Below are 16,303 nucleotides of genomic sequence, written 5' to 3' on the forward strand. Positions count from 1 at the left end.
ATCTAGAGAGTTTGACAAACTTGTAGTCTTAGTTTGAACAATAAGATAAAGGAAAAATATTCGGTGAAAACCACCACTACGGTGCAAACTGTGAAAACTCCATCAAAAAAAGTTCAGAAAATTCTCAAAAAAATTACACGTGTTAGAGAAGTGATGTCTTATGTATGTTTAAAATTTCAAGTCCAAACTTGCGTTTGGTAGCAGCGAAAAAAACAAAATCAGCATGAATAGTGGGCCTTCAGTTTTGACACTATGACACTATTCATTTGCATATTTCTCTTTTTAATTTCTTCCAAATGCATTTGATTTTCAACTTGAAAATTTGCACGTTTGTAGAGCACCACACCACCAACCTATGATATTTTTATAGGATTTTTTTTTAAAACTTTTATACTCCCTCCGATCCATATTAATTGTCTCAAATTTGTCCAAATAAGGATGTATCTATGGCTAAAAAGCGTCTAGATACATGTAATATGTTGTAGTAAAATAAAATCCTTATATGGGCCAGGCCGTAAATCGTACGTGGCGACGACAAAGTCAACATTTCTCAAGCATGAGTCAAGACGCCCACGTGACGCAATCAATCCTACGTGGCAAAGAAAGACAACTCAACAAGTCAAGCCTCTCATGCCATGGTCAAAGGGTCAAATGAGCTAGAACAGGGGGCAAGAAAGGTGTAGGGATTAGGCTTTTGGTCCATGGTGGACCATGGACCAACCCTCGCTTCCCTCTCATGGTGCACACAAAAGTTATGAACCAAGGAGCTACTTTTACCATTTTGCTCCTACTTTTCTCTCTCCCTCAAGGCTAGCCATGGTCTTTTGTCATGTACCCCTAAGCTATAAATACCCCCCCCCCATAAGGGGCATGTACCACTCACTCTCACTTGAATAAACTCAAGGGGGAAGGGCTAGAGTGCTCCCTCTAAGGTTCGCTCTCGTGCGCCGCTCTCGACTGAAAGTCGATCGGCCTCGAGGAGGCCTTCTAGGGGAATATAGTTTCGAGGCTTCGAGCTAACCTTGGTTGGCATGGGCTCGAAGGAGAAGGGGTTGGGTTAGAGTTCCGAGAATATCCTAACCTCGACATTTGGAAAGACGATTTCAGTCCAAGTATGAGGCGGCCCTGACGAATCTCTCGCTAAAAGGTGTCTTGGAAAGATCCGCTCGGCCCAAGCCCTTGGCTAACAACTCCCTCGAAGTCTTTCCTAATATAGGATTAAGTCGCACCCGCAGGGTCGGCCGAACCTATTTAAAAAATATCGACGTGTTAACTTGTCCAAGTGTACGGCGACCTTCGCTATAAGGCCGGCGTACACACCCTACTCTTATACCCGCACTTGTGCCATTGAGCATTGGCACCCTTTACTCTAATTGTTGTCGAGAACAACAACATAATATTTCGACATCGGAGGGAGTACATAATTTTTATGGAGTTTGCACAGTTTGCACCGAATGGAGGTTTTCACCGGATACGCCCAACAGTACCTAATTTGCCCACTAGTGTCCAAATTTCCACAACGTAGTTTGTCTAGTTATCTATATGAGTACTTATAAATTTTCATATATTTACTCATAATTTGTGCACTGGTACCTAGAATTTTAGTAGAGGCGGTAGACAAATTAGCAGAATATTATAGACAAATTTGTTAGGGAAAATGATGTAGACAGCCGACAACCGTGGTAGGCAAATTTATAGGTACCAATGCATAAAATATGGTGCACAAATTATGAGTAAATATATGAAAATTTATAAGTACTCGTATAGATAACTAGACAAACTACATTGTGGAAACTTGGACACTGGTGGGCAAATTAGGTACTGTTGGGCATGCTTATATATATGAGTACACATAAAATTTCTAGGCTGTTTAAGCTGTTTGTTAGACAAATTTGCTACATGAACTAGTTGTTGTTGCAAGTAAAGTTGAAAACGTGACGGAATCTTTCCATCCATCCCACCGAAAAACAGGAACAACCGTGAAATATGGAAACATAATGTCGTTTTCTAGCGGAAATTGAATACTCGGTATTCAAACTTATATTAGTTTCTATGTAGCCTAGTCTAGCAGGTACAAACTTTGATAGGCCCCCATCAGGTTAGTTTTCATTCCCCTCCATCGATTTCTCCTTCAGATCTTTGTTTTGCTCCGGCTCGTTCTTCTTTGTTTACGTGATTCTCAGATAGATTTTCTTTTTGCTGGTCATCGATGTCTTGGGGAAGAAGGGTAATTTTATTGGGCTGGGCTGTGGGGAGTTTGCTCCTTTGCCCCTGCCTAACTATGGAATTGTGAAAACTGGCCTCCATCCGAACCATGGAAGTGGTCCGTGCCTCCTTCCGCCAATTGAATCGACGAAACACGTTAACCGCCAATTCAAATGGCATAAGGACCGTACCGCCAACTCAACTAGCCGAATGGCGTTGTGCGCCGGCGGAAAGCTCAGTGGGACATTGAAAGGGAATTTCGATCCCTAAGTGTTTTGGTGTTAATGAAAACACGATAACTAATCGTGTGCTTGAGTGTTTCAGAGTTGAGATCAATTGAAACAAGACGATTCGTTGCCCTCAAAAAGGAAAGAAGCGTAGAAGAATTTACGGCTTTTTATTTATATTGAGTCATAGGAAATCTGTTCTATTTAGAAGGAGTCCACATGGGAAGGCAATGGGTGAATTAACAGAACGCACACAAATCTACCATATTTGCACACACATAAAGCCTACCCGTGCGAGGGAGAGCCACCCAAAGTCTAGGTATGTTGCCAGGTCTGTTCCAGGCCCAGAACTTCCAGCCTACCTCTGCTAGGACAGAACTTCCACCCAATGTCCGGCCTACCTCCGTGATGCTTCTGTTACTTCCTGTGAAATTGGCGGAAGTTGGACCGGAACAAGGGTGAAACTTCCGTTGCACCGGAACTTCCTCCAAATCGGCGGAACTTCCACCCGTGACAGACTCAGTGCATAACAGTTAGATTTAGGGACCCCAATAAATAGTCCTCCCCTACCTCGGGATGAACTCAACCGAAGCCAAACTCTCTCCACACCATTACCGTCGGAGCCCAAAATTCAGACACCGGGGATGTCGGGTACCCCCTTTTTGTTTCGGTGGTGGGCGAAGGGGATTCCTCCGGCGAACGTCGATGTGTCAACAAACAGGAAGCTTAAGACACAAGATTTTAGCGAGGTTCGGGCCGCTCGGAAGCGTAAAATCCTACGTTCTGCTTGCTTGTATTGCTTTGAGTGTTCGAGTTCTTTTACAGGTTGCTAGGGACTCTCTCTATGTTCCCAGGCTTGCTTGTACATCTAGTGAGCTGATTACCCAAGAGTCCAACCTTTTCTAACAGTGGCCTTGATCCTCCTTTTATAGCCGAAGGGGATACCACAGTGGCTGGGTTGACACACGGGCTAGGTACGTGTCGGGGTAGAAAATGAGGTGGCTTGGCTACACCTCGTTGTAGTTCATGCAGACCTCCAAACTACTGTTCGATCGGACTGGACGAGGGCATAGCCTTGCCGCTCTAGCCCTGCAATGCATTTAATGCCACCGCTTTGACCTGGTGTCCTGGTAGTCTGCGGTTGCCTCCGAGGTGGGTTGCCGAGCGTAGATGTTCCCGCGACTGAGCCGTTCCTGTGGGCAGGGCATTGCCGCGAGCGAAGGGTTGCCGGGGGCGGGCCTTTGCCGGATCAACACATCAAGAGTGTTGCGGGGAGAGACCCGACCTGCTCCCACAACGCTCCAGTCGTGTCCATGCGGGAACTGATTGGCACGACGCACGCATCTAGCATCACTGGGACCCCAGGGGCCACTGGTGCAACAATTACTAAAGCCTCACAGTACTAGATCTCCCTCCGTAGAGCTCCAATCTTGTTGATTCTTTGAGGATTGGAGGAGAAGACCTAGATCTAGGGTTTCACCGAAGAAAAAAGTTGATTCCTTTTGTTTCCTTTGTGGATGTTGTTACTCTTGAGATTTTGGGATCCCTAACGGGATAGAGTCTCCTCAAGGCCACTAGCTTGGTGTGGTGGTGCTTGTGGATTTAGGAAGGAGCCTCCAATTAAGTTGTGGAGACATGTCCTTCTCCTTGGATTGGGAGTTTCCAATTAAGTTGTGGAGTGAACCCTGGTCAAGTTTGTAAGGGTTGAGCGTTCGCCCTCAAGGAAGCCACTTAGTGGAGCTCACCTCGTCTTTAATTTGTGGTGTTGTGAGAGAATAGAGTGAGCCTTTGTTCCTCTATCTTTGTGGTAGAACACTCCTCCAAACGGAGACCTACACCTCCCAGAAAGGTGGAACTCCGAATAAATCTTTGTCTCCCGTGTGGTATCATTTTTGCCCTTTTACTTACTTGCTAAGCTTACTTCTTTATCTTGTACTTCGGTTATTGCTTCGGCTATTGCATCATACTAGGGGTGTTTCATTTAGACGTTTTAGTGAACCCATGTATTGATATTTGTATCCTTAAAAGTGAAAAAGAAAAAGATAAAATTGTTAGTTGCCTATTCACCCCCTCTAGTCGACCATACCGACCGTGTCCGATAAAAAAATGACATCTTTGCGCGGGAATCAAAATCCTTTTTGTATGCGACAGGACACATCTCACTTTATGTTCAATGCAGCGGGTAGAGCATGCACTTGAGTTTGCGGTAACTTTGTTTCGCCGCTTCAGCTCGTGGAATGAGCCATGTGTCACTTTGCTGGTTTTCCATCAGGGTACATTTGCCAACAGTTTAGATGGGATCATTTTTGCCAATTCAGTTTGGCTGGGGGCTAAAAGAGCAACAAATTCATGGGGAGAGAGGGATACAACCTTTTTTGTCATCGTTTGGGTTTTTATTTTATGTTAGTGGCATAGAGATTTGCCGGACTCAGTTGGAGAGAAAAAACAAATCCGGAAACCCATCACCAAGTTTGGGCTAGCAGGCTGCCAGCTTATTAGCTGTTTTTTGTTTCATGTTTTTACGTATCACTGGTGTCAAAATATGACTGGTCCAAAAGGACGATCTTATTGAAAACTGAAATCATCTAGGCGTTCATTATGGCGTGTACTATGTGGTGACGTCAGCCTTGTTTGAAGACGTTCACGTAGGATAGTTGGTGATGTGGAAGAGAGAGAGGTGAAGAAAGGCATGAGACTTTTTTTAGCTAAGAGATAATCTCTTCACAAGGATAAGGTAAAGAAAAAGCAAATTACCCATTGTACCAGATTTCAATTTTTTTAACATTTATTTGATTAATTTTATTCATCTAAGCATTAATTGTAAGATATGGCACTAAGAAATGATTTATTGTACAACATGTTTTATTGTCTTACCTAAATGACGTGAAACACATAAGAAAATGGAGTCTTATCAAAAATTATACATGCCCTTGGACACTTGCAAAAAACATGGAAGCAAATATGATAGCACTTAGTTTGGTTTGTTTTCGGATCTAGTTACAAGTACTTACATATGTGTTGGGTCCATTTTTTGGCTCCTGGAGATCCACCCACCTTGCACACAACTAATGACCTTATCTCGCTTTGAAACAATGCATTTTGCTGAGCGGCACGGACCATTAAACTTAGGGTTTGATATCTGGTAAGCTAGAGGCTACTAACCGCTTAATACTCCCTCTGTCTCATATCAAATCAAGTGACTTAAATTTGTCTAAATATGAATGTATCTATATACTAAAATACGTCTAAATACATGTAATAGAAAGTCACTTAATATGAGACGGAGGGAGTATTAATTTAGTTTGGATTCTTTGCTTCACATAGTAGACTTAGTTGTACATTTTGTCAATTGATTCAACATATGCACAAAAGCTTTTACAAAACTAAGCACAAATCAACAAGAAAATAATATATGAGAACAAATTGTTGCCTACGTTATAGGCTCAAGCCGATTTTTATCGTGCTCACATTTTTCTCTTTACCTTGCGCCGTCCAAATGCAGAAGTCGGTTTCTTTTCCGTGGTTTCAAATCTTTCGGCAGCATTTTTCGAAGAACCTACAAATTTGTAGTTACTTCCTCCGTCCAACAAAGGATGTCTCAAGTTTGACCAAATTTGAATGCATTTATACACTAAGTATTTTGACAAATTTGAGACATTTTTTGTTGGACGGCAGAAGTACTTTTTTTAATCCAACAAAATTGCAATGACATATATAAATTAACCCATCGAATATAGCAGCTTATCATGCCTTGAGGCCACCACCTAAATGCCGCCCTAAGAATTGCTCCCAGAAGAACGGTGCGGTGTCTTGCTTTGTGTTCATAAGCCAGGCTGTTGCCTCTATGTATTGATTGAACATGAGAACAACATCTTATCCAGCGCCAATTGGTTCCAATCAAAAAGTTCAACCAAGAATCCAAGTACACAACACTAAATACCGGCTGATCAGAACGCAATATTCCAGGAAATCAATAGGATTTTTAAGTGTAAAAACAATGTTTCGCCCAGATTCTTCGTTCTATATTTTTGTTGACTGCTGGTAAATATATTCTAGTGAACGTAAAAGTACACGGTGGTCCATCACTTCTCTGGTTTGAACTCTCAAGCTAAATGTGGCACAAAAACAAGCAAGGTATGCGCAACTTGAGAAATGTGGAGCGGATTCTGCCCATAAGCTTCTCAACTCCAAATTCAGATAGTACGAGCTTTGTACAGGCAGATGTAAGCCATGTGCCAGTCGCCTGTTAAGAGAAACAATAGCCTGTTAAAGAAACGATCATGACATATTCAAGCCTATACTCTTTTAACTAAATAGCTGCTCACCTCCACCAGATAGTTTCAAAATCTCTTCCTCCTTACGTATGCTTGGGTTGTCATCATCAAACTCAATCCATTTTCCTGAATGGTAAGATGGAATCATCAGTATCTTTACGGTGCTGTGAAGCATTTGATTCTAAATTTCTAACAACTGAATTTTAAGACTGCTGGTCCCACCGTCATCTTGCTTAACCCAGCCAACGTAGTGGCCAGAATCTGCACTTCTTCCCTTGTGTGTCAAGACAGCAATTAAATCATAGATGCCAGTTAACTGTTTCTTTGGTAGAGAAGAATCAGCTGCAAAAAACCAACAAGAACACCTCTTAGTTTAGAGCTCGTAAGGAAAGATTTGGAGGCAGTTCAATCTCTTTGGTGGTGATATTCAGAGTTCACTGATGTTCACGCACATTTAAATCATTCAAAACTTAGCAATACTTAAGTTGGATAATTAGAGAACAAAATACCATTATTGCTACACATAAAAGTAGAAATGTGTGAGTAACTTTGCTAATAAGAACATAAAACAATTACTTGCCTTTGTCAATGTCCATGCTGGAAGATTCCCCGGCACTACTTGATGAGCCCTGAAATGAAATGTACTAATTCTATCAAAAGATAGGGCAGAGCAGAAAGACGAAGGATAAATGTGAATGCTTAACTAGCAGGTGAGAAAAAAGATTGATCTACTCATTTATCAACAGTTCTAAATGACAAATTGACCATGTGATCCAATGATAGTCCGCTTAAAAGAGAGATCGCTACCTCGTCTTTTGAGCTGCTTGTTTTCCCCTGCACTTTTAAACCAAACTTGGCATTTTCTGCATCTCTCAGCACCTTTACATAAAAATTGAATGTCCCAATCAACACCAGAGCAGAGCAAACAAAGTAAAATTTGAATACCAAAGATATAATGCTACCTGTCGAGGAGCTTGGAGTTTTTGTTTCAGCTCATCTGAGCAGAAATCATAGACATCGAGTTCCAGAGGGTAATCCACTTTCTGGAAGGAACAGACAATTTTATTATAAAATGTTTCTTGACAAAAGAGGTAGAAGGTAGAATGAAGAATCTTGGATTCCAGTGTTAACAGGTGGTCAAGCTTCCTTATAGACCCCAGTTATGATCCAAGAAGGCAATAGTAGTCTTTCAATGAAAAGAGAGCAAAAGAAGCAAACATACACGTAAAATCTTTGCCTTTTGGTTTGACTCCCTTTTCCAAAAGAAACGAACAAACTGCACGGTCAAATACCTGAAGGAAGAGTCGACATGCATGTTATTTTTAACAACGTAAAACCAAAATCATGGTGAAAACTTCGTTTTCTTGCCTAGGCAACTCATTTATTCTTGACTCTCTTGTATAAATAGCAGTACGGCCCAGTGTTGGTGAAACCTTCTCGAGTTCTGTCTTCAAACCCTGCAGAAAGAACACGTGAATAATTAACATAAACTCTGGAGGGCATATAACAAACTACTTGAATACTTGACGCACAAAAGAAGAGTTGGATCATAAATGGAACGATACTTGCATGCTTGAGTCCTTCATGAAGGTGGTTTACTTCGTGAGATATATGACACTTCAGAGAATAAACTGACTCTGCCTCTGAACTCACCTCACCACTTTCTGCACAGTGCACCCTGCAAATAGAAGTCTTCACTGAGAAATAGCGGAGTATTCACATCATATGAACAACACATGATCCTTTGTACATGAAATACTCAAAAGATCAAAATAAGCTTCAAGTCTACTTGTGAGATGCTGTATCATCAAATTTTACAGGGGACTACAGCTCTAAGCCTCTAATGCTCTATTGGGTGTGTTTGGTTTGAGCCCAAGACAACCCCATCAATATTTTGGCTAAGGTTTTGGTTGCCCATGTTTGGCCAATCTTGGCAAGATATGTGAATTAGAGTTGGCTAGAGATTACAGCCATGTCCTTTTTCTTTTGAGAAAAGCCATATCAAAATTTTGGCAATCATGCAGGCAAGAGACAAAACTTCGGCCATAACCAGAAAAACAATGTATGGTTGGTTTTGGTCACCATCCAAACATACCTACTTCCTCCGTCCAACAAAGGATGTCTCAACTTTGACTAAATTTGAATGCATCTATACACTAAGTCATGTCTAGATACATCCAAATTTTGACAAACTTGAGACATCTTTTGTTGGAAGGAGGGAGTATATCATTTGACGTTCTACAAATGCAGGAGAAATCCTAGTTGTTTTAGAGGTATATAAAACTAGGGTTATCATCAAGGTTTATTGCAAAAGAAAGCATAGTTGCAAGCTGTAGCCAAACTACCCATCCACGCATTGTACAAAACCAGTGCAAATGCAGTACATTAACAATTTGTACAACAACAGAGAACATACTGAGGCATAAAAAACAACTGGTGTTTGTGAAGACTATGTAATGGCTTTACTTTTGCTTCTGGTCAAGCGTACTGTGACTGAGTGGTATTTTTAATAAAATGGAGCCGGGGAGGAGTCACGGTTCATCTAAGAGAGAGAGAGAGAGAGAGAGTCAAACCTGCTCACAAGATCAATCCCAAAAAGCTCCTTCATCTGAGTGGCACTAGGCTCACTGTAAAAGAATGCAAATATTATTACATGGAGTTGAAAATCATGCACACCACGAGCAAATGCTAAGGTGCGGCACAAAGAGAAAATAACAAGTGCTCCACAACTGCACAATGCGTAGCCAAACAAATGTAAACAAAGCTATGATAGCATAACAAGTGTTAGAACTGAACAGAAGGGACATGAGTTAGACAAAACTTCAGAAGTTACCTTGCTTCTGATGCAAGAGTTTGAGAAAGTGTATAGATCAACTGTGTCCAGCATTCTTCTGCATCCTGCAAGTAAACAACATTTTTCATTAGCACATAAATTGAACAGCTGATAAGCTATATCTTAATCATACGCAAAAAGAAGGAACCTGTTGCATGTAAACATTATTTTGTTGCTGGGCAAATTGGGGGTATTTTTTCCGCAGCATCTGCAAAAAGTTAGACCAAATGAAAATTAGACCCTGAAATTCTATACTTTTTAGAGTACAATTAAACCATTGTTAATGAACTCATCAATATATTACGATCTGCATTACAGTTTGTTAAATATATGGAAGGCTATTTCCTAGTAGGTAATCAGCAGCAGTAGTTCCATCCACATTGGATCGCTGGGCAGTAAAGTGCAAATAATTCTGTTCTACAACAGTAATCCAACAAACAGTAAGGAGAAAAAAAAACAGCATAAAGCCCTACTAGTCATTGCCAAACAAGATTTGCCAGGGAGAACATAAAAGTTTTGTCAAGACAATTTTGCTTGAATGTGTGCCACATGCTTTTCTACTTCTGCCAGGCTAGAACTCTCTGTGCTGATATCATTGAGGTTCAAATAGAACTGCAAGCACTGCTTGGATCCAAATTCAAGTACCTACTGCCCTCATATCATGAACACTTAAATTCTACTGTACATGGCATATTTCTTAAAATAAGAAAATAGCGGCAAATTTTGTATCGAAAATGGAAATTGTTTATTACCACGAGGCCGTTTCCATAACAGCTCGTTTGGCATCCATCCTTTCATTTCATTTGGTTGAATTGAAATGAAATCCAATTTTTGATAGAATTTCATTTGGTTGAATTTGAATTCCAGGTTCAAAAATCATGTTTGTCTACCACATGGATTTGTAGAGGGAGAGACAATTCCAGAGAAATGATTGCTTTTAGAGAGGTATTGGGGTTAGTTATAATCTGATTCCCGTGCCAACCAAACAAGTTGGCTTCAGTTCATAGATGGATGCCAAACAGGGCTATAAAAGTTCTTCAGTTCATAGATGTACATATATAATATAACAATGGTTCAAGTTTCAAATGTTTTGACCTAGAACTTATGTAACATCAGAATAATAAAACTGAGTAGTATTTATACCTTCATCCAAATTATAAAATGACATAGACCAAACAGTAACAGAAGAAACCCTTCTACCCACAGGAATCTAGTTGGGATATATTTCACTAGCATCAGATGCAACAGGCTGCTGACCTGTAAGAAGTGTAGAGGTGCAACTGGTCGAACACTTTGATCAAGCTCTCCAAAAGTATTACGAGTTGCAACTGTTAAACTATGGGAGGCTTGATCAACCCCATTGCCCCTCACATTATCTGAATAACTGCATTACCAAAAGAGAATAAGATCAACAAGAACAAAATTGTATTTCCGCCAAATCAGTGTTGGGGAAGAGGGGGGGAGTGGGGGGGGGGGTAGGAACCTCAATAGTGCTGACTTCAGCTCCGGAACAGAATGCAGGCACTGCAAAGTGGAATTCATGTAACATGTATTCCCCAGGTTATAGAGACCAGCACTGTGCCCCTGCAAAACAAAAGAAGAACCTTACTTGTACCATAGAAAAAGATTACAGAATACCCAAAATAAAATCACCACGCCGAAGCTAAGTCCATTGCGTCATGTGTGACCATAGAGCTGACAGTGTATGCGCCCATCCAATGTCACCTCCACAACTAGCAAGACTACTTACCAGTATTTACCAAACTCAGTAATTTTACCTATTTTCAAGACATGAAGGAGCAAGTTCAGAGTGTAGATACATGCTGTTAGGACCACATTTGTTATGATTTTTATGGTAAAACTAGGTTCTCAAAATCAATAATTTTATTTCGTAAGGCTGTTGTTATTGCTAACTTGAGCAGTTAAGAACAAGAAAAACATTGTGTATATATACAGAATGAGAAGGCCAAACGAACCAGAGCAGCAGCTTGCTCTTCCTCTGGTAGATCCTCAACAAACACTGGACCTTTCTCAGGAGCTTTCACAATCTCATCAGCAGTACCTATCATCATCAATTTTTGACCCTGCAAAGTGCATTACCGATCTGTCAAGATTATTATATGGAAATCAAGACAAAGAGAGCATTCAGTCAAATAAAGTAGAATAGTACAGTTCAGTAATATAAAAATTGTACATGGAAGATGGAACATGAGTTCAGTTTCTCACATCTTTCACTCCCAAGGTAGACCAATCTGCGTCATCCTACATTATACAGAGAACATGTGTTCAGTGATTACACAGCCACGTTAAATAAACTATGCGCAAAGAAATAAAAATAAACTATGCACAGTGAACATCAATTCGGTTTAAAATTCTCAGAATATGCTACCTTCAATATTCCACCCTTCACCATAATTTTTTGACGTTCAGGTGGTACACCAGTCAGCGTGTACAACTGGGTCTTGAAAACGACAGGCGGCTGATTGGTGTCGATCTCTATGCCTGGAAAGACCTCCTTCTGCCATTTCACACTTACTAGAAAGCACTTAACAAGAATTAGTGATGGTAAGAAAGAAAGTTTGCTTCAGTAGTGCGTGCACTTCTGTTTTGACACTAGCACTAACAACAAAGAGGTAGACACTACGATTAGTACCAGCCTATGCTTAACACATGATTGTAAAAACAAAACTTGTGAAGTGTAAGTACCAACAGTAAATTCACAACAGAAAAAGGCAATCAATATATCCGTTGTCACATACAGATTAAAGGTTGAAGAGACAGCAGCTGGACTGATTTGACGAGGGAACGAATTTGGGCTGGACAAAAAGCTAGCGTCTGGCCATATGATCTTAAGAAGTGTTTGAGATTGTCACTTAGCCAAGCAAGAAAAGTGCACTACATCTTGCATGTCATACACAGTTCGAGACAGACCATGCCAAGAATAATTCCTTGCGTGACGTGAACCACTCAGCCCGACAACAGTACAGATCAATGGGCTAGAATTATAATAGGAACTTCATGCATAGCCTTGTATTTCTACAAAGTCATGCTTCAGGTTGTATCTTATTATACTCAAATTAGCCATACATGTGTGTCTAATTATGCCTTGCAACAACTGAAAATGCATCACATTCAAAGCAAGCAACGGTCATTATTCTTTACTTCTATTTGGATTCAAATTAAATCGGTGGCATCAGTCCATCCCCCATATTTTCCATTTGCTTACATGTGGAACCATCTCTCTTTTTTTGTAAAACTTTCCAAGACATGGCACAAAGCGTGAAAAAAATAGCTCGTCAGGTTAGAGTAATCTATTTATTTATACTTAGCAACACAAAGATATTTAGCTATCATAGTCAAATTAGCCATACATGTGTGTCTACTTATGCCTTGCAAAACTTAGAACATATCACATGTGTGTCTACTTTTACGTCATACAATTTATTTGTGTTATACTAGCTCACAGCACACACACAATGTTCCAGTATACAAGGACAAGGCACAGGGGGTACTTGGATGCTTGGTTATCTGGTTTCAAGACTAGCTCAAAGTTCATTTAACAAATTACTATAAGTAGCAAGTCCAGGACATAACATGAGTCTATACCACATGCAGCCTGAAGACATAGTATACCTCAAATAACAATGTTCCATCAGGCACCCCTACAATAACTCGACAGATAGAGTAATCTATTTAATTATACATAGCAACAACACATATATTTAGCTACTATAGTCAAATTAGCCATAGATGTGTGCCTACTTATGCCTTGCAACAACTTAAAACACATCACATGTGTGTGTCTACTTGTGTCATACAATTTATTAGCATCCTACTAGCTCACAGCACACGCAATGTGCCATTATACAAGGACAGGACAAAGGGGGTTTGGTTGTCTGGTTTAGGAGAATAGGTACAAGTTCATTTAACAATTTTTTACAAGTGGTGAGACCAGGACTTAACACAAGCCTATACCACATACAGCCTCAAGACATAGTATACCTCTCAAACAACAACGTGCCATCGGGCACCCATATAGGGGCAGATCAACAAATGGTCGAGGGTTGTACCACCCAAAGATGGCTTTTTTTTTGCATTGATACTCCCAAGCCCACATCTTGTACTGCATTTTATCCTTGTGCATATTGCTTCTTAGTGCTGACTAGTAATGTAATACTACATACAAAAGCCACATGTTGAGTCTAGAATCACAACTGCAAACTACTTTTTTGCCTACACAAACTGCTGAAATTATTTATTTATTTATTTTGCCGTCAGGGCATGTTGAATTGTTGGCAAACATAATTGTTGGTGCTCACTGCTGCCTGCCCCTTCTTGAACCTTGCCTATTGTGTTCCTTATTTTTCTATTGAACGTAAGATTTGGACACCCATTTTCCAAATCCTGGAGAAACGAATATTCTATGGTAACACTGAGTGAGGCTATTTATTCAGTACGCAGCACAAGCACATATCTGTAAGCAGGGCAGACAAAAGCAAATGCGGTCAAGAACAAAACGAAGAAGCCTAGTGCGTGCCGTAGCAAGCGCAATCTATTATGGCCTGGTTGGATTTGTTGAAGTATAAGTGGATTGCCTAGCCCTTTCCATCAGATTTGTTGTATTTTTTGTAGGAGGAGGACTCCCCCCACCCCCACACATACACACACGAAAAATACAACAAGCAGGGTCTTGTTTAAACCAAAAGGCTAGATATTCACAAGCGTAATCCCCAAGAATCCACTACGCCGGACCGAAACCGAAACCGTACTACTCCCACAACTCTCCGGCGGCACCACCGCCATGTGCTTGCCGGTTTCCCTACACCGGGAGGCAGATCTATCCGAGCAAGCCCAAGCCCACGAAGGGCTTTACAAAAGCAAACATCAACTCAAAAGTCAAATCCGAGGCGGTCGGGGGTCGGATCGACGTTCCGGTGAGGGATCGGGAAGGGCGGAGGGAAGCTCACCGGTCGGCATGGCTGGCGAATCGGCGGCGCGACGGTAGCAGGGTTTACTTGGAAGAGGAGAAAGGAACGACCGAACGAGGCAGCGTGCGGGAGAGACTGAATTTTCTTTATACACGGTGCCACACGGTACAAAGCCACGGGTCCAAGACGAACTCCGCGCTATCATCGGGCTGGCTACTACCCAGCGTGGGCTGATTTCGGCCCGCCAAAGATGTCAAAGTAACTTCAATTGAGTCAGATATGAATCCCGAAACCCCCAAAATCAGATAAATTATCTGCTTAAGTCCTTGTTTGGCATGGGTTTTTTTTCTAATGCTTGTATAGTATTATCTCCCAAATTCAAAAAAACAGAAATTCCAAATGAGCGAAACAAAATGACAATCTTCATAGATAGTGGCACCAATTGTGCTAGACCTCAAGCCTTGGCCCATGGTATCAACTAGACGATACCCCGCACGTTGCTGGGGACTGCGCGAGATCTTTATAGATATATAACATATTGAAAACATTTGCTTAAGGTAAAATAGTAAAAATGAAAATGACACCTAATTTGCACATGCTCAAGTTCAATCGAGGTTTTAGTTTTTCCATATAAATTATAGACGTGTCTTGAGGAGTTGATGAAGATGCCTCAAATTGATAGAAGTTAATAGGATACATAAAGAAATTGATACAGATGCCTCAATTTTTTTTAATATTTCCAAATAAATTCATGAAACAATAGAATCTTACAAACATAAATGCTAGATGAGAGTGTCAACTTAGTTTGCTAATATGATGTTTGGTCTCCTGTAAAGACAAAAAAAAATGAAACACATGTGCACGAAAGAAATTCTTACCTGCGGCACACATCTTCGTTGTGACAAAACCAATGTATCCTCGATGAATCTGAAAATTTATGTTCCTCGCTAGTTAAAATATATTAATGCCCAACCATTAACATCTCCTGAAGAAAGAACAACATAAATCCGACAGAGTTAGTGCATATAGATATGCCTAGTGAAAAAAATGAAAGAATAAATCTAAGGCTTTGTTTGGATGTAGACATTGGGAGGCTTGGCATTGCATTGGCTTCAATGCCAATGCCACATGATATTGATATTGAGGTTGAATATCAATATTTTTGTTTGGATGTTTAGGCATTCGAAACCCATATTTGATATTGAGGTTGAATACCAAATCTTGTTTGGATGGTCGAAAATGATGAATCGAAGTTGAGTGTATGATTATATGGAGTACTATTTTATACACGTGCCATAAGAACATATACATAACCAACAAATCGGAAGAAAAAACAGAGACAGTTTTCAATGCTGATGCTTGGGAAAGTAGTTGTGCATAGACTTCCCTCCCATTCTTCAGAGATCTTGAAACAGCGCAACCATAAGCAAGCGCACCAAGAACATCAGAACTAGAGCACAAGTTGTCATTCTTTGCATACATCGTGATGAGAGAATTCACCACTGTAATGTCATCCTCAAGACCCAAGAGCCTGCACCGGACTGAACAATCCCGAGGGGCGCTTCGAAGAGCATGCCTGATTGGCTGAATAATACTCCTACTCAGCATCGTAACATGGTTGCAACTTGGGAAAGACACCATCCTCCGTGCGCTGACCACAGCCTTGGCGAGTCCACACCGTGAACTCGTTGGCGAGGACGGTGTCATCCTCGTGGTGCGTTCTGATGATCCAGTAGCATGTGCACGAAGGCGTGAGAGGCATCCAGGGGCGTGCGGAGGTTGATGAAGGCGTGAGAGGCATCCAGAGGCGGGAGGGCGCCGCGACATGTGCCGGCC

General features: G+C 41.0%; 1 protein-coding gene across 2 annotated transcripts; it reads right to left on the reverse strand.

Annotated features, from left to right (window-relative positions):
- Positions 1-6,305: 6,305 nt before the first annotated feature.
- On the reverse strand, positions 6,306-16,087 carry LOC100824993 (ubiquitin carboxyl-terminal hydrolase 6). Of its 2 annotated transcripts, none has more exons than XM_024458626.1 (18): positions 15,346-16,087; positions 11,929-12,074; positions 11,766-11,801; positions 11,516-11,623; positions 11,023-11,123; positions 10,797-10,923; positions 9,688-9,747; positions 9,540-9,604; positions 9,280-9,333; positions 8,276-8,384; positions 8,075-8,163; positions 7,929-7,998; positions 7,669-7,749; positions 7,514-7,585; positions 7,287-7,335; positions 6,929-7,048; positions 6,758-6,832; positions 6,306-6,675 (listed from the first exon to the last, which is right to left on the reverse strand). In XM_024458626.1, exons 1-18 carry the CDS (start codon positions 15,356-15,358, stop codon positions 6,626-6,628), a joined length of 1,425 nt encoding a protein of 474 aa, XP_024314394.1. In that variant the 5' UTR covers positions 15,359-16,087; the 3' UTR covers positions 6,306-6,625. The 2 variants fall into 2 exon arrangements, with proteins under 2 accessions (XP_024314394.1, XP_010231906.1); XM_010233604.3 differs by lacking the exon at positions 15,346-16,087 and adding an exon at positions 14,507-14,665.
- Positions 16,088-16,303: the final 216 nt, after the last annotated feature.

The sequence above is a fragment of the Brachypodium distachyon genome, chromosome 2 (assembly GCF_000005505.3).
Source record: "Brachypodium distachyon strain Bd21 chromosome 2, Brachypodium_distachyon_v3.0, whole genome shotgun sequence".
In the NCBI taxonomy this organism is placed as follows: domain Eukaryota; kingdom Viridiplantae; phylum Streptophyta; class Magnoliopsida; order Poales; family Poaceae; genus Brachypodium; species Brachypodium distachyon.